This window comes from Pipistrellus kuhlii, unplaced genomic scaffold (genome assembly GCF_014108245.1).
Source record: "Pipistrellus kuhlii isolate mPipKuh1 unplaced genomic scaffold, mPipKuh1.p scaffold_m20_p_3, whole genome shotgun sequence".
Lineage (NCBI taxonomy): Eukaryota > Metazoa > Chordata > Mammalia > Chiroptera > Vespertilionidae > Pipistrellus > Pipistrellus kuhlii.
Window position 1 is genome coordinate 1,177,899 of NW_023425529.1, and position 18,604 is coordinate 1,196,502.

General features: G+C 38.4%; 1 protein-coding gene across 1 annotated transcript in view; it reads left to right on the top strand.

The window, feature by feature from the left end:
• The first annotated feature begins 1,038 nt into the window (after nt 1-1,038).
• The window catches only part of ENTHD1 (ENTH domain containing 1), a 71,520-nt gene continuing 53,954 nt past the window's right edge, over nt 1,039-18,604 (top strand). The window contains exons 1-2 of the mRNA XM_036457824.2: nt 1,039-1,449; nt 9,917-10,159. Of these exons, the coding sequence (XP_036313717.1) occupies nt 1,101-1,449; nt 9,917-10,159 (592 nt within the window). The 5' untranslated portion in view covers nt 1,039-1,100. The remainder of the gene's footprint in view (nt 1,450-9,916; nt 10,160-18,604) is intronic.

Consider the following 18,604-nt stretch of genomic DNA (forward strand, 5'->3'; position numbering starts at 1 on the left):
TTCTAATCTCAGACTTTTTTTTTTCTTTTTAAGTTGAGTAAATAAAGTAATTTAATCTTTTCCTTGAATGTGTTAGTCTTACTAGGACTAAATATTGCTTTAGGGTACCATGAGTTGGATGTGGAGTCCACTGAGGTGCAACTACTTGTCTTAATAGTTTGTGACCCTTTCTTCCACCTTTTGATTAACAAGAAAGAGGACAACATTTAGATCTGGTTCTACTGGGTTATAGTTCTAAAAAGAATATGACTATAAGTTTACTTGGTGACTCAATTTTCACCATCTTAATTACTTTTAGAACTGTAATATTTTTAGATATGACAACAAATCTTAAGCATGATGTGTCAGAGCCCAAGTCTCATTTTCCTTTTCTTTTTTTGGTTAATCTCACTTGAGGGTATTCTTCTATTGATTTTTAGAGAGAGTAGAGGGAGGGGGAGAAACACAGGGAGAGAAACTTCGATCTGAGAGAGACATTGATTGGTAGCCTCCTGCTCGTGCCCCAACCAGGGCCTGGGACTGAGCCTGTAACCAAAGTACATGCTCTGACTGGAATTAAACCTGAGACCCTTCAGTCCATGGCCAATGCTCTATGCACTGAGCCACATCAGCTAGGGCCCAAGTCCTATTTTCTTACACTAAGTTGTCCACTGTCCATTAAATGCTTTGTAATAATTCTATTTCTGGCTAAAGAGGATGAATGATATTTTCTGCAGGAACCATTAGGACTAGAAAGACCACTTATATTGCTCTAAATTAAGTAGGCCAATCCCTTATGAGAGATTATCCCATAATGATCTTAGAAATATTTATATGTACTCTCAATTCAGGCTGATGTAAGCGAAGGGCCGATTTAGAAACTAAAACTAGATTTTTCAGACTGAGCGTTCAATAGACATTAAAAAAATAATTAACTTACACGTTTGTGTGTGCTTTTCTTTGCAGGAAATTGATGCCTTGTCAAGATGATGATTAATCGTTTGTATTCGGGAACAGCAGAAACGGAAACCAATGACCAGCCAAGGGTTTTATAAACCAGTTACACACACTCCTATGCCATTGCTCTGCTCTCCTCTGTCACCTTCAGACTTGTCTTACCTATGGCATTCAGGAGGCAAGTGAAAAACTTTGTGAAAAATTACTCAGATGCTGAAATAAAAGTCAGGGAAGCAACTTCTAATGATCCTTGGGGTCCTTCTAGTTCCCTGATGTTAGCTATCAGTGACCTGACTTTCAACACGATTTCTCTCTCAGAGATTATGAATATGCTATGGCAGAGACTAAACGACCATGGGAAGAACTGGCGCCATGTGTATAAATCCCTTATGCTAATGGATTATCTCCTCAAGAATGGATCTAAGAAAGTTATTCAGCTTTGCCGAGAGGGGTTATGTAACCTTCAAACACTAAAAGATTTTCAACACGTAGATGAAGCTGGAAAAGACCAAGGTACAGTTAAAGAAGTGTACACTGTTGTGCTAATAAAGAATAGGAGCTTGGGAGGGAATAATTTTAAACCAGGAGCTGGGGAAAAGTTATTCTTAAACGTATTAGTTACCTTTCCTCTGGGACAGTTGTGCTTCCAGTTTAATCCTTTGTGCTGTCTCTTGAGAGCCTTAGAGGGCAGCATTTTCTGTTGTTGGTTCCCCCCCCCCCCAAAAGGATGTATAAAACTAACACTTTGGTTCATGATAAAATAATACCTCATAGAAAATGAGCAAAGTGAATAAAACAGGAGGTATGGCAAATGGGTGAAATAATGTCACTATAATTCATAACTATAATTAGATTGGAGCTTAGTCATAAATATAAGGAAATGTTTGCAAAGGCTATGGAATCTTCATAGGCTAGTTATATTCAAGTGGTTTTATGAATATAAAATCTAAGTCATAAAATAATTTTGTCAGTGGGAGAAGGGGTGAAGTAGGGAGAGGGTAAATGAAGTACTGGACTGAGATGATTCAGTAGTGCCTGATTTTCTACAATGGCAAAAGCAGCAGCACTTCCTCCCCATCCAATGTAAAATTATTTGTGCTTAAAGTGAATAATCTTAGGAATAATGAGAAAAGGATATAATTCAGTGCCAGTGTCTGTGGTAAGTGTACATTTTTAAAAATAGACTTTTTACAGCAGCTTACAGAAAAATTATGCAGAAAGTACAGAGATCTTACATACCCTTTCCTACCCTCACATGGTTTCACCTAGTGAACATTTTGCATTTGTGTAGTACATTTGTTGCAGTAGATGAATCAATATTGATATATTAGAGGCCTGGTGCACAAAATTCATGCACTGGTTGGGGGGGAGGGTTCCCTCAGCCTGGCCTGCGCCCTCCCGCAGTCCTTGAGCCCTCAGTGGATGTCCAACTGATGGCTTAGGCCTGCCATCAGTCAGACGTCCTTAGTGCTGCCACAGAGGCGAAAGGGGCTGCTGCCGCCACTGCTGCACTCACCAGCCATGAGCCTGGCTTCTGGCTGAGAGGTGCTCTCCCTGTGGGAGCTCACTGACGACCAGAGGAAAGCTCCTATATGGAGCTTCGGCCCCCTGGTAGTCAGTGGGTGTCATAGCAACTGGTTGTTCTGCTGCTCAGTCAATTTGCATATTAGCCTTTTATTACATAGGAGGATTATTATTACCTAATGTCCTTAGTTTACATCATGGTTCACTCTGTTCTACAATTCTGTGGGTTTTGAAAATGCATAGTGATATGTATCTACTGTTCCGTTATTATATAGGATTGTTTACTGCCTTATAAGTGCCCTGTTCTCCCCTGCCTCACCCTCCTCAAGCCTTGACAACCACTGATCTTTTTACTGTCTCCATGGTTGGAACCAAATGGCATGTAGCTTTTTCAGACTGGTTTCTTTCACTTAGCAATATGCATTTAAGATTCCTCCATGTCTTTTTATAGCTTGAGAGACCTAATTTCTCTTTTTGTACTTTACTCTTTTGTTGTTGTTAATCCTTACTTGAGGATATTTTTTCCATTGATTTTTAGAAAGAATGGAAGGGAAGAAGGGATGGAAGGAGATAGAGTTAGAGACAGAGACAGAGACAGAGAAATGTCGGTATGAGGGAAACACATTGGTTGCCTCTCTCATGTGCCCCAGTTGGGGTTGGGGATTGAACCTACAACTCAGGTACGTGTTGTTGCCTGAGAATCAAACCTTTGGTACAAGGCAATGCTCTGACCCCTGGAACAACACTGGCCAGGGCTTTTCTTCACTTTTTAAAACATTGTTATTGAGATATGTCATATACAGTATAACATAACTCACCCATTTAAAGTGTACAATTCCATGGCTTTGGTATATTATTTTTAAAGCTTAAAATACTTACAAAACTTGCCATTTTAAATGTACAATTCAGACATTAATTACATTCTCAATGTTGCATAATCATCTCCACTATCAAGCATATGTCCCCTGCTCACTTCTAATTTACTTCCTGTCTCTCTCACGTCAATGTTTCTCCCTTTCACCCCTCCTCCATGCTCCGCCTGTCCACTCTAAAAATCAATGAAAAAATATCCTCGGGTGAGGATTAACAACAACAAAACCAAATCTTGCCCTAACCCAGTGGTCGGCAAACCGAGGCTTGTGAGCCACATGCAGCTCTTTGGCCCCTTGAGTGTGGCTCTTCCACAGAATACCACAGCCTGGCCTATTTGGAAGAAGTGGCATTAGAAGAAGTTAAAGTTTAAAAAATTTGGCTCTCAAAAGAAATTTTAGTCATTGTACTGTTGATATTTGGCTCTGTTGACTAATGAGTTTGCCGACCACTGCCGTAATCGGTTTGGCTCAGTGGATAGAGCATCGGCCTACGGCCTGAAGGTCTCAGGTTCGATTCATCTCAAGGGCATGTATCTTGGTTGCGGGCACATCCCCAGTAGGGGGTGTGCAGGAGGCAACTGATCGATGTTTCTCTCTCATCGATGTTTCTAACTCTCTCTCTTCCTTCCTCTCTGTAAAAAAATCAATAGAATATATTAAAACACACACACACACACAAAAAAAAAAACACAAACACACAAAAAAACAAACACCAAAATCTTTGTTTAAATCCTTTAACAATATAGATTATTGGTTTGTAGAAAATTTCATAGAGTCCTGTAGAACACTGGTTTCATTCAGAGTGAATTTGTTGTGATTGCTCTTCCATTGACTACTAACATATTTTTAAAAAATATATTTGGAATTTTAGTTTTCACCTTATTTTGAATGAGATATTATTCCCCAACCACCCCTGTTCACTTTTCTCTTTATGTTGGTTTTTCAGTTCCTGCCACTCAGCTCCCTTTGAGCCTTCAGTGTTGCCCTCAGAAAGGTAGCTTAGGGCTCCTGCTTGAGATAAACTAGTGTGTGTGTCGTGGATCCCGCCCTGAGCCAGCAGGTGGCTGAGTTTAGTTTTAAACCTTAAGGCTGAATGTGTGGCCTCTTGCTTCTAGACCCACAGCTATGAATACATTATAGCCGAGAAAGCTATTGAGGGCTTTTTTTTTTCTTTTCTTTCAAGACTTCTCTTATAAGCATGGATAACCCCTGACATCAAAGAGTGCAGATTCCCTGACACCTGAGGAGCTGAACTCCTGGTGCCAGATCAAGAGTCTAACCGTCTGTGGCTTCAGCCCTGCTCACTGCCTTTTCATTTCTCTTTATTTCTGGGTCACCAAGGTTTTTATCTTGTTTTTGAGATTGATGATCTATCATTGCTGTGATTTTTGGAGCAGAGCCAAGGGTAATTTGAAGCATGAACTTACTGTGCCAACAGAACTGAAGGTGTTTTTTTTTTTTACCTTGAAAATAGCAATGTCTGGCATACTTCTCCTCTCTCTCCCCACCCCCATCTCTGAGGCATCGTGAAGGGTAGATTGGAAGGGAGGCTAAAAATCCTATATAATAAAACCCTAATATGCATATCGACCTAGTCAGAACAACTGGTGGCTATGATGTGCACTGACCACCAGGGGGCAGACGTTCAATGCAGGAGCTGCCCCCTGGTGGTCAGTGCTCTCCCACAGGGAGCGTGCTCCTCAGCCAGAAGCCAGGCTCATGGCTGGCGAGCACAGTGGCAGTGGCGGGAGCCTTTCCCGCCTCCACTGCAGCATTGAGGACCCCTGAGGGAATGTCCCACTGCCAGCTTAGGCCAGTCCCATGGGAGAGGGCATGGCTGGGCTGAAGGATCCCCCACCCCCGCCCCAGTGCACGAATGTCATGCACCAGGCCCCCAGTAAGTAAATAATTTAAAATACCACAGGCAACAAATGATCAGGGAGATGGAGTGGAGAGAATTGGCTTAGAAGATATTTACAGTGTAGTATGTACAATCAATAGACATACATTATTGCATTCGAAGAGGTGAATGCTCATATTTCTGGCTTTAAATGGAGATAAAATTCACTGTGAAAGGAATATGGGGAGAAGAGTAGATTTTGGTGGGGCAGAAAGGAAAAGGAGAATGAAGATGTTTTGTAACTACTGTGTGAAGCTCAGTTCATATAATTCAAAAAGTCTGGTCTGTATCTTTCATGCTAGTGCATCTCAGTGCCCAAGATCTTTGAATTTACCATGTTTCCAAATCTCTTCACTTGATATTCGGTTATTAGACTCCTTCCCTGTATTTGGGAAGTTTTTTCAGCATATTCATTCATTCATTCATTCATTCATTCATTTGACAAGCATTAAGTATTGCTTAAGCAAGCAAATATAGTTCTGGCTGTATTGAAGAGTGTTATACATGGATAGAGAAAAAGGACATTTATCAAATAGCAGTTACAGTCTGTGGACGTGCTGTATGTGAGAGTGCGGCCTGACCAGGTCTGCGGCCCTGGTGTGTGTGGGGCGAGTGGGAGGGGTTTTTCCTCTCAGAAAGGCTTTCCTGAGGAAATGAGGGCTGAGCTCTCCGGTGCACCTGGATGGGTGGCTTTTTCTTGCTGTTCAAGACCAACTGATGTGGTAGTTCCTCAGCAAGACAGTTCTTGAGCTGAAACTGGTTTGGCTCAGTGGATAGAGCGTCGGCCTGCAGACTGAAGGGTCCCTGGTTCGATTCCGGTCAGGGGCATGTACCTTGGTTGTAGGCACATCCCCAGTAAGGGGTGTGTAAGAGGCAGCTAATCGATGTTTCTAACTCTCTATCCCTCTCTCTTCCTCTCTGTAAAAAAATCAATAAAATTATACAAAAAAAAACCCCCAAAAAAACAGTTCTTGATCACACCCCATATTAATGTTTTGCATCTCACTTTTCATTTCCTTTAGAGTATTTATTTTTCTCTGAAATTATCTTGTTTAGGGTCCTTGTCTCTTTTTTTCTTCACCTGTGCCCTCACTGTTTAGAACATTTTCTGAAACATAAGTGTTCAGACTGATTAAATGTGAATAACCTTGGGTATTGGTCTGTTACATGGTTGCTCTGATTTGCATGTCCTCTGCCTTGAGTTTGGGAGGACTCCTCAGTGGGTCTTCTGGTTGTTCACTTTTCTATCCCATTGATCCTGCCCTCACTCTACTGTGCCTTTCCAGTGGGAGGAGCCCAGGGTAACATTTCACTCTCTGGCCACAGTGACAGGCAAGTGACTTGCTAGCTGGCACAGAGTTTTCTCCCGGAGTTTTCCAATTTGAAGGACAGAGTCGGAGGAGACTTCTCAGGTGGCAGACTATGAGGTGAACCTGGAGCTGTTTGTGGCCATATCCACATCCAGATTGAAGAAGCCGGTCTGCAGGAGGAGAAAATGAAGGCATTAAACAGAGAAGCGGAAGTGGGAGAGGAGAAAAGAAAGAGTCCTTCCCGGTAGTTTTCCAGTTTCTGCTGCATCTGGACCTGAGGCCCAATTGCAACCCCTGTTTTTTCCTGCCCTTTGCCTTAGCCAGTTCAAATTGAGTTTCTGTTGCTTATAGCCAAATATTCCTAATTAAAAATAATATATAATTTTATTTTTACTTTAACCTTCACCTCAACTATAACAAGCTTTTCATCTTGTGTGTTTTATACAGTATCTTTGGGTATTTATCTCTTGCATAGTATCTTGTTTCAGAGAAGCCATATTTTTCTCCCCCTCTCTGTCTCGCTGTACTCCCTCCTTTTCCCTCTCCTTTTCCCCATCCCTCTCTTTTCTTTCTCTCTTTATGATACAAAGAAGTTTCTGCTAAGTTTATTCTAGTTCCAGTAATAGTCTATTTGAGTTCTGTGTCCTCTTTCCTTTATTTAAAAACATATTGGTTAACCCGGGCTGGTGTTACTAAGTGGTTAGAGCGTCGACCAAGCCCTGTGGGCAGAAGGTAATCAATAGATGTGTTTCTCTCACATTGATGTTTCTCTCTTTCTCCCCCTCCCTCCCTTCCACTCTCTCCTCTAAAAAATGAAACAAAAACATGTTGGTTGGAAGTGAGGTAGATGCCATCTTATTTTTATTGTTAATATTTAACCCATCTGTGAAACAGGCTTATTGGGTTCTTAAAATTTTTCACTTTCAACTTTGATGCTTTAGAACAGCCAGGTTTCTATTCTTCAGCATCTCAAGGATGATGGGGAGGTAGCCAGGGCAGTGGGCAGCCGTGAGCAGGAAGTTCATGTCTGGGTGATTTCTTCCCAATTTTCTGTCACTTCCTGTGACCTGACCTGACTGATGCTGCAGACTGCTCCCTCAGGGAGGACCCCCGGTGTTTCAGGGAGAAATCTCCCATTACTGCAGTTGGCTTTCTACTCTATGTGCCTGCTTGTCACTTTGAATGAGGAGAGCTGCCCTCAATCCCTATCAATCCATGCAGATATCCCACATCTGTTCCATAACTTCTAACTTTTTTTAATTAGGGGTGTTGCAAGAAGTTATTTTAGGTCAAGAAACTTCCTTAGGCGGCTAGGTTGTAAATTGGCTCTCATTATCCATTTGTACTATGTCAAGGAGGAAATTGAGATTTTTGGTAATTTGCTCCTTTTATTGATCCATTCATTCATCCGGTAAATATTTATTAAGCATCTACCATATGCAATTACTCTTCTAGATGCTGAAGATACTGGATGAATGAGGTTCTCTGCTCTAATGGAGCTTATTTTTAGGTGAGGAAACAATAAACAAACAAATAAATACATAATACAATGTTAGGTAGTGCTTAATGCCAAGGTGAAATATAAAGTAGGATAAGGGACTTGAGTTTGGGAGGACTGATGGGCTGGTCTATTTTAGAAAGGGTGAGCAGCAGGAAGGCTTCTCTGAGGAGCTGACATTGGAGTAGAGACCTGAATGAGTCAAGGATCTAGCCATGCAGAGTTCCTGGTAGAAGCAACAGCCAGCACACAGCTCTGAGGAGATAAAGAGCACGGTAGGATTATAGAATAAGGCAGCCAGGGTAGCTAGCGTAGAGGGAGTGAGGGGAAAAGTGGAAGGAGGTGAGCTCCTGAAATTAAAGGGAAAAGAAGTTTTTCACTCCCCACCCAAACCAAGTGCTGTCAGTTATGGGGGAGGTCGGAGAAGGTAGTGTCTGGTGTGTTCCTAGTCCCCGAAGGCTGACAGTCACAGAAGCCGTCTGCCTTTCATGTGGATTTTTTTGGTTAAAAACTGCAAGCTAATTATAGGAAATTAGAGTGTATAGAATAAGGTTTGAAGCAGTTATAAGAAAGTTTGAAAGGAAGAAATGACTAAGAAGTGAAATTGGATAAAATCTTGAAAAAGATGGCAACTTGAGCAAAGGTTTCTCACACGATCTCTATCAATCCTTGATGAAATGATGGGCACTTAGAGAACATTGTTGGCTTCTCTTCTCTAAACAGGGGGTGGGCAAAATAGGTTTACAGTTGTGAGTATGTGAAACAGTTTATTCTTATATCATATTTATTAATTACTGTATTTTCTATACAAACAACTATAAACCTACATTTGCTCACCCCAGTATTTGCTGAATTTGACCATTTCAAATTATTTCCACTACTAGTAAGTTATAGTTATAAACATTAATATTTAATTCATTACACTTGAAGCCCAAAATGAACATAATAGTGGATCTTTAAGGACTTTTCAGCTTTCCTCAAAGAAGGCTTGAAGAAACATGAAATGTTAATATATGTTGGTCCCAAAATGTGGAGAAGTAAGGGATTTCTTATATCATCACATTGAAAAAGATTGAGAATGATAATAATATTACTACATGTTTGAAAGAGTAAACTTTATATCTGTGAGTTAGACTGAACGGATATCCTTATACTGTTTTTCAGGAAGGAAATTCAGGCCAGACAGACATGTGGTTCAGAGTCACACAGGTGATAGAGGGCAGCAGCACGGTTGGAATTCAGGTCTTAGACTGTGCTCTGGCCTCTGTTAATGGCATCAAGTTTGCTATCATGTCAAAGAAAAGTCAGTTGCCCTTTCTTTTCTTTTCCTCTGTAGTTGTACCCCTCTGAGGTTACATATTACTAATGTGGGTACACAGTGGGTTGTCTGCCTGCCCACCATTATCCACCCATCCATCATCAATCTGTCCATCCATCCACTTTTCTCTCCTGGATACAAGTATTGGTTTATTTTCCCCTATGCTTTACAGATTTTGTCATACAATGCACATTTTTTAAATCTTTTGCCATATGTCATAGTCATTCCTCTACGTCAGCACCTCTAGATCTAACTCATTCCTCCTCTTTGCCAATTTTGTTTGACCTCTTGCAGATTATGTAGCTCTTTAAATTATACGTAAAGTGAATAATGTAATGCCACCTGATATAATTTCACCTTATGTTTATTTGTTTCTTGAAATATAAAAAAATGAATATATTTATTGATAATTGCAATGAAACAGGTTCCTCTCTACATTTGCCACAGGTTTTTTTCACTTTGTTCACATATTCATTTTTCCTAATCTTTTTTTGAATAGAAATTAATTGTAGCCTTAATTAATATTTTTTTTCTATGCACATTCAACGCATTTTTCAGGTTATCATATCCGGGAAAAGTCTAAGCAAGTCGTAACATTGCTGATGGATGAGCAGTTGCTGCAGAAAGAGAGGGAAGTAGCATGTCGGACTAGACGGCGTAGCTCCTACTCTATGGCATTTTCTAAAAGATTACCTCATACAGGTAACTCACCAACAGCCTGGGCTTCTGCCCCCACACCAGAAGCTCCTGCCTCAGAGAACAAGTATAAGCTTCTTAAGGTTGCAAGGCAGCGTGAAAGAAGTGCGTATAACGTGAACATTGGCCTAAATGCAATAGGTATTTAAGAACAACTACAAAAAGTAAAGCGTAACTTTTAGTGCACACTTGTTAATATTATAGTAGTTGTAATGTTACTACTATAGTAGTCATCATACTTTAGAGAACAAAGATGAAGAATAATATTCAGTAGAATATTTTATGGCTATTTTCTGAATGCAGTTTCTGGGATTCAAATAAAATTATTTTGAGCTTAAAAGGAATTAAATGAGTGACTACTACCCTATTTTGCATCCTGTTTGATCTTTAAGGTTATAATTAAAATTGCAATGTCAGTAAGAATTGTTTTCTGAGACTCGGATCTGCGTATGGGTACATTTGTGTCATTTACAATAATTCTATAAATCAGGAAATTGACATTTTCTTAAATGTGCCTCAAAATTTTAAAATTGCTCTAAAACTCTTTCCTTTGACTAAAATGTTAATTCTGGACTACTGAACTTTTCTTAAGAAGGGATTTTTTTTTATTAGAAAGCAGGAAAATGGATTTTTTTTTCTACCAAATTTGCTTAAACACAAAGGGCTGTCATTTTGCCCTAACTTCTCTAGTACAAACCTGTTTTGATAAGCCGTGTTTAAGGAATGGACAGGTTGAGGAGACAGAAACATTAATGAAATCTGACGTAGATAATTGTCCCTTGAACAGAACTAAACTTTGTGCTATAAGTGAGGGGCTTAGTAGCAGTAACATATAGTTAGTTACAAGTATTGTACCTCTAGCTTTAGGTAAATCTGTTTCTCATGATCTGAAAGAGATGCAGGTATTCAATATGAGTAGACATTCCAAATGTCAGTTTGAAAATGTCAAAATGTTAATAGTAATACCAACACAAACCAGTTCTACTAGAAATCATTAAAGTATTTGTCTGACTCGGTCAGAAGTTCTATCTGTACTTGTGTGGACTGGGGAGATGGGAATACAATAAAGAGGTGGCCATTGTAATTATAATAGTAAATATCACCCAAATGCTTTCAAAAGGTGATGGAACCTCCTTCTCTAGGGTACCCATTCCTTTGAAATATATCTCAAAAGAGATAGACCCATTTTGAAATTTTCTCAGGGAAGCCTTGAATTCAAACTGACACTAAAAAGAAGTAACTGTAAAATAACCAATTGTGGTTTATCTAGAGTTTCTTTACCCCTTTTGCTACTTCTCTGTTACCTTTCTTGTACCCTCCTTCATTTCTTCTCTCTCTCCTTTTCTCTGTTACTATAAACATAATTTTATTGAGTTTATTATTTGAAATTTTGACGTCTAGCAGAAATTTGGAGCTATAGCACTGATAATAAAGACCTTTTCATTTTGGAGAAAATATTCTAGTGACTGAGACAGATATTCAAGACGCATAAGCAAAGTAGATATAAAACTGTTATGGCAGGCTTTGGCTAGTGTGCTCAGTGGTTAAAGCATCTGCCTGAGCATGGAAGGGTCACGGGTTTGATTCCCCATCAAGGACATGTACAGTTTGAATCCCTGCCCCTGACCCCTGACCCCGATCCCTGGTCCTGGTTGGGTATATGTGGAAGGCAGCCAATCAAACAAAAGCTATTATGTCAGATAGTGAAATAGCAATTCCTATCTACAAAAGAAAACAAGGAAAGCAGTGTCGGGACAGAGAAGGACTAGAACAGCTTTATTTTAGGTCAGGTAGTAAGGGAAGTCCTTTGGGAGAGGTGAATATATAAAGGAGACCTGAATGATGTGAGGAGTAATCATGTGATAGCTGGAGTGTTCCAGGCAGAGGGCACAGCGGTGCAAAATGTTCTGATACTGGAGCAAGCTTGGCATCCTTAACTACAAGCTTAGGAAATGAGGCCCTAACTGCTACAGAACTGGCTCATCTCTGAGCTGTTTCATGATTCATACAAGAAAAATCCAGTTTATTATTTTATAATCACTACTTTTTTAACCCAAAATTATATTCCCAGATTTATGACACATCTTATTCACTAGCCTAAGCCCTGAATGACTTTTGACTCTTTTTAAAAAAATCAGTCTACCTTGCAATGAAGACGTTTTGCTACAATTTATATTTTTATACTGTATAAAATATGTCTTGAGTACCTACTTACTATATGTTAGTTACTGTTTTAGGCCTGATAAGCAAATTTGGTATATTTCCACTCTCATGGAGGTTATATCTAGTGATGGAAGGGTCACGGGTTTTGTGTTGTTTTTCCTTACTGTGCAAAAAGTTTTGGTGAATGATGGCATTATTATAATGAATCTGTAGTAAGAGTACTATTTAAATAGTGAATGTTTGGGTGTATAAGCTGTAGTAAATTTGTTAAAAATCTGTTAAATTATTTTTAATTTTATTTATCCATATAGATATATATGTTTTTTTGTTCAAAGAAGAATAATTTAATTAAGTAAGCTTAGCAACATTACCATTTCCATGTAGGATTCTGTGTTTGAATCTGAAGCTGTATTTTAAAGGAAGAAAGAAAACTGACAATTTGATTGAGGTAGGAGGGAAGATAGGAAAAATTGGGGGACCTTCTTAGTGGGATAGGAGAAGTAGCAAATAAAAACTTAGAGATGAATGCATCAGTTAGAATTTGGTACACCCACAATGATAGAGAGGCCATAAAAATGGTAGCACATGTCTATAATAATGAAAGCGTAATATGCTAATTAGACCAACAGCCAAATGATCTTCTGGACATCCTTCTAGATGTCCTCCCAGACAACCTTCTGGACGAAGCCAGGGCTGCGAGGACCGAGACCCTTGCGTGAATTTCGTGCATTGGGCCTCCAGGATATAATAGGAGTCCAGAACAAGGTATTCTAGGACTGCTCTGGCTCTCAGTGATGTCAGTGACCCAGTGCTCGCTCTTTCTTGTTGCTCCACCAAACTCAGCACATAACTTCCATTTCATGATCCGGTCATCACATCTGCAGTCTAGCCAGTAGGAAGGAGAAGTTGAAATATGAATGATCCTTTCTTTTAAGAACACTTATTGAAGTTGCTGATGACATTTGGCTTACATATTATTGTTTAGCACATAGTCACATGGATATTCCTAGCTGCAAGAGAGGCAATATAATGCAAAGTATAATGCAAACTTTATACTGGACAGCTAAGTAGCCAGATAAAAGTTAGAAAAATCTATTGTTAAGGAGGAAGGAGAGAATAAATAAATATAAGAACAGCAAATAGTCCTGACCACAGTAGGAAAAAATACAAGTAAGAAATGAATTAATCGTGGTATAATACAAAGTTGTCAGAGTACATAGAATAGAGAATATAGATTTGAATATGTAGGAAAATGTGAACAGATAGTTCAGAGTACTCAGTACAGTTCATTAAGGACATAGTGAACAGTATTTGGAAATTTCAATTTGATGTAATTGGCAACTAGGAACCATTGTAGGCCTCGGAGAACAGAAGGGATGTTTAGCTTAGTCACAGAACTTAGCTTTCTTATTACTGAAAACAGCTGTTGGTGGGAGATGTTATTGCTCGGTGTAGAAGTGGAGGAGAAACAAACTGGAAGGAGCTTGTAAGACAGTTGTTCCCACCCAAGCATCCAAGACCTGCTCTAGGGTTATTGAAATGAGGGGAAGGTAATGTTTAAGGATAGGATATAGAGAGGAAATGGAGGCAAGTGATGGTATCATGCAGGTAAATTTCCATTAGAAGGAATGTAAAGACGTCTCTAAATTATTTCGTTGTAATGAAATGTAAAATTGAATGCATTGCTAGAAATATGATTTCCAGGCTTTAGGATCTAGAGCTGAAACAGCTGTGTCTAGCTTCTTTGTTGTAAATTAGCAGGGGAAAAGAGGTACTTTAGAGAAGGTGTTATACACACATTACTACTTATACTTTTTTTTTTTTCTATTCCTGGATGTTTTCCCCATGTTTTAATTCTAGTAGGTAGCTTGGGTGGTTTTGTTTAGATGATTTTAATGTCTTGAGAAAGAGATGAGCTGAAGGATAATTGCTGCTTAACGGCAAGACAGAAAAGTATATAAAGCACAGTTATAACTCAGCTTTTCTGAGCTGTAAGCATCAGAGTTAGGTCCTTTTTTAGAGGTAATAAAAACTACCACCACAGACATTGTGTACAACCAGATTAGCAAAGCATTACTTCTCTTGGTTGTCTGATCTTCCATAAAGAGCTCTTTAATAGTAGTATTCTTTGCAATGGAACTTTACCCATATTTGAGAAGGATTACTCTGGTCTATGTCATGGAAACATTTTCCTAAAAATGGTATGATTCCTGTTGGACCAAAAGTTAAACTTCGAAATAGTTGTCATCCTATAATATATAATAAAAGCCTAATATGTATGCTAAGTGTCTGGTTGGCTATTCAACCAAACAAAACATAATATACTAATGATATGCTAAGGCCACTCAACTGCTTGCTATGATGTACACTGACCACCAGGGGGCAGATGCTCCAAAAGGTAGGTTAGCTTGCTGCTGGGGTCTGGCCAATCGGGACTGAGCGAGACAAGCCCTGGAGCCCTCCTGTGGTCCCTTCCCGGCTGGCCAACCTCCTGCATCCCTCCCTGGCCTGATCCTACCCCGGTGGGGTTCTTTGGCCTGGCCTGCACCCTCTCACAATCTGGGCTGAGGAACCCCCTAATCCTCTTCCCCCCCTACCGAGTGCATGAATTTTGTGCACCAGGCTACTAGTGCTTTTATAAGCAAAAACACGTTGCTGTTACAATTCTTATAATGAACTTTGTGCTAACAGAGTTGGTTGCCTTTTCATGTACAGCCTAGATAGCAGGGCTTATGGTATAAATGGTGATTGCTGCTCAAACATTTTCATTGATGAATGTCAAACAATGATTTAAAAAAATTTGAAGTAAATAAATGTACAAAAATGAAAATAACAATAACTTATATCCCTTTTACTCTATACCAACCACTATTACCAAATTAGAATAGTTGGTTCCAGTCAGCTTTTTTTTCTTTTGTTTTTATTTCAGAAAAAAAGTCACTTTATTCCTGTAAAAACAATGCAGGCTCATTATAGAGAATGAGTCACTTCCAATCCCATCACTCAGAAATAGCCATAGTTAATCTCAGATGAACATAACATCTAGGTACCTTTCTATTCATATAATCATATCAAAAGATGTGTAACTAAAAAGAAATCGTTTTTATAAAAATAGAATTATACTAGATGCCATTTTTACTAAAAAATTAATTCGGGTCTACTTCTGGCAATAAGACTTACTAGGAGCCCCAGGAAGTCCATTTATTGCACAGTAACCAAAGACTGGAAATGATACACCATTTGAGAAAGTTCTGGCTTCACCAGAGGTATGGGAAGTCTGTAAGAGTCTCCTTCCAAAAATTAAATTTAATTAATTAATTTAATAAGCAGAATAAGAACAGGACATGTGATCTGGGGTCAGAGTGACTTCAAGCTATTGCCTTTGGAACTGACTATAGCAGTTGAATTGCTTAAGATCAATTGTCGGCAGTTAAGAAAGTGAGTTTGGGGCCTGCCTTGAGTATTGGGAGGGGAAGCCAGGGATTACTATGCTGCCCCCACACGGTCATGAGAGGCCCTGGCTGGTGTGGCTCAGTTGGTTGAGCATTGTCCTGTGCACCAAAAGGTCTCTGATTCTATTCCCAGGAAGGGCACATGGCCAGTTTGCATGTTCGATCCTCAGTTGGGATGCGTGTAGGAAGAAACAGATCAATGATTCCCCTCCCTCCCTCCCTTTCCTCCTTCCTCTCCTCCCTTTGTCTCTCTCTCTAACAATCAATAAAAACGTTTTAAAAAAGAAGGGCCAGGCTGATTCTGGGCAGTGTCTCTGCAAGAAGAAATCCTGCTCAATTTACAAGTTAGGTTCACAGGATTCCCACCAATTAAAATTAGACAATGAGCTCACAATCCAAATAGCCAAACACAGGAAAAGTAATTAGCGAAGAGCATATTTAGTTTTCCAAAGACTGTATATACTAAGAAGGTCAGATGCTTGATGTAGAATAGCTATGTATTTAAATAAATAAAGGATTTATGCAAAGTTGATAATGGGGAAGGCACTACACATATAGGGCACTGGGTATATGGGGAATCTTTGTATTTCTCAATTTTGTTGTAAACCTAAAACTGCTAAAAAATAAAGTAAAAGAGAAATATATACACTGAAGCACAACCATCAAAACAGATTTGCCCTTCTCTAAATTAATCCAGTTATTTAAATGCCAGTTATATCTGTCATAGCCTAGCTCTTTGAGCTCAACCAGACTCCTAAAAATTAAAACTTTTATTTTATAAAAAAGATTATTAGGAATGACTATGAATTTGAAAAATGGGAACTTACAGAAATGAGAAATACCAATGAAATTTTAAAAATTTAATTTAGTAAACTAGAAGATATGTTCAAAGTAAATGGAAATATGAAAGCAATAATGAGACATAGAGATACATCTCCAGAGGAGTGACAGTTACTATAAACTCATCAGCTACAGCTCTATTTTCAAAGTGCTGAGAGAAAATAATAGCTTATAATTGTGTACCCAGCAAAACTATCATTCAAAGATGCAAGTGAAATAATAATTTACAGATAAACACAAAAACTGAGAATTTACCACCAGAAGATCTACATTAAAGGAAATACTTTAAAAAGAAGGAAAATTATTCCAAAAGAAAGATTGGAGACATCACTAGTAAACATGTACATAAATTAAAACAAACACTTTCTATGTAAAATAATGTCTCATTTTTGAGTTTTTTAAAAAAGCAGCTAAAATAGTGAATAGCCATGTATGAAGTTGGAAGTGGGTCTGTGAATCATAGTGTACTAAGGTCCTCGTAATTTTTTAGCGAAGGGTAAGAATATTATTTTTAAAGGTAAATGTGCATAATAAACTTCCAAGGGTAAATGCTAAAAGAAGAGTATAGAGTGCATAAATTCCAAAGCAGTGAGAAAAAAATGAAATGAGAAAAAAATATTATGCAGGGCAAAATGCATAGATAAAGTGGGACAAATGGAAATTAAAAAAAACCCACTAATATAGTAGAAATAAGTCCAAATATATTAATAAACTATCACCCTGGTCAGGTGTCTCAGTTGGTTGGAACATCATCCTTTACACCAAAAGGTTACGGGTTTGATTCCTGGTCAGGGCACATACCTAGGTTGCAGGCTCAATCCCCATTTGTGGTGTGTTGTGAGGGGCAAGGGAAGAGGAGTGAATCGATTGATGTTTCTCTCTCTTTCCCTTCCTTTCTCTAAAATAAATTTTTTAAAAAACATATCCTTGGGTGAGTATTAAAAAATTATTTTTTAGAGGTAAGTTGGTAGTTACAAAATAGTCATGGGAATTTAAAGTACAACATAGGGAATATAGTCAATAATACTATAATAATTGGGTGGTGCCAGGCAGGTACTGGAAATATCAGGGAGAATACTTTGTAAAGTAAATGATTGTCTAACCACTATACTATATACCTGAACTAATACAAAAATAATATCGAATTAAAAATGTTAAAAAAGAAATACTAAACTTTAGCAAGATATCTAGCTATAAGATCAAAATATATATAAATCAAGTTATATTTCTGTGTTTCATCAAGCAATAAACATAATTTAAAAAATAATATAATAGCAAAATATCATGATCTACTTAGGGATAAAACTTGTAAAAGATGTTCAAGATATGTACACTGAAAATTAGGACAATTTAAATACATTGAAAAGTACCTATATAAAAGGGAAGATATTTATGTTTGTCTATTGAAATCCTCAGAAACATAAATATCAGTTATCTACAAATATAAAAGTTTTAGAGGAGGTTTCTTAAACTTGGTGCTGTGGACATTTTAAGCCAGATAATTCTTTATTTTAAAGGCTGTCCTGTGCAGTATAGGATGTTTAGCATTCTCCCTGCCTAGATATTATTAGACACATCCCTCCTGTTGTGAGAACTAAAAATGTCTGCAGACATTGTCACATGTTCCCTGGGGTCCAAAATTGTCCCCAGTTGAGAACCACTGATTCAGTGCAATTGCAATCAAAATCCAAAAATGATTTTTAAAGAAGAATTTATGGACTGATTCTAAAATTTGACTACAAGAATCAAAAGGTCAAAAATATCCAAACATTCCTAAAGAAAAATAGATGAGAACTTGCCTTTCTAGAAAGCAAGACTAAAGCATTAGGCATCATGACAGTTAAAGACCCGGTCTTGATGCAGGTAGAGCCCAGAATGTGGACTGTGCAGCTGTGTTATCTTAGTACATAGCATAGGTGGCATTTCACTGGCATGGGAAAAGATGAACTACTTAATACCTGGGCAATTATTTGTCCATATTGAAAAAAATGAAATTAGGTCTCTACCTCATACCCTGCACAAAAACAAATTCTAGATGAATGAATGACTTAAAAGTGAAAAACAAAACTTTAAAATGTTTAGAAGAAAATGTAGG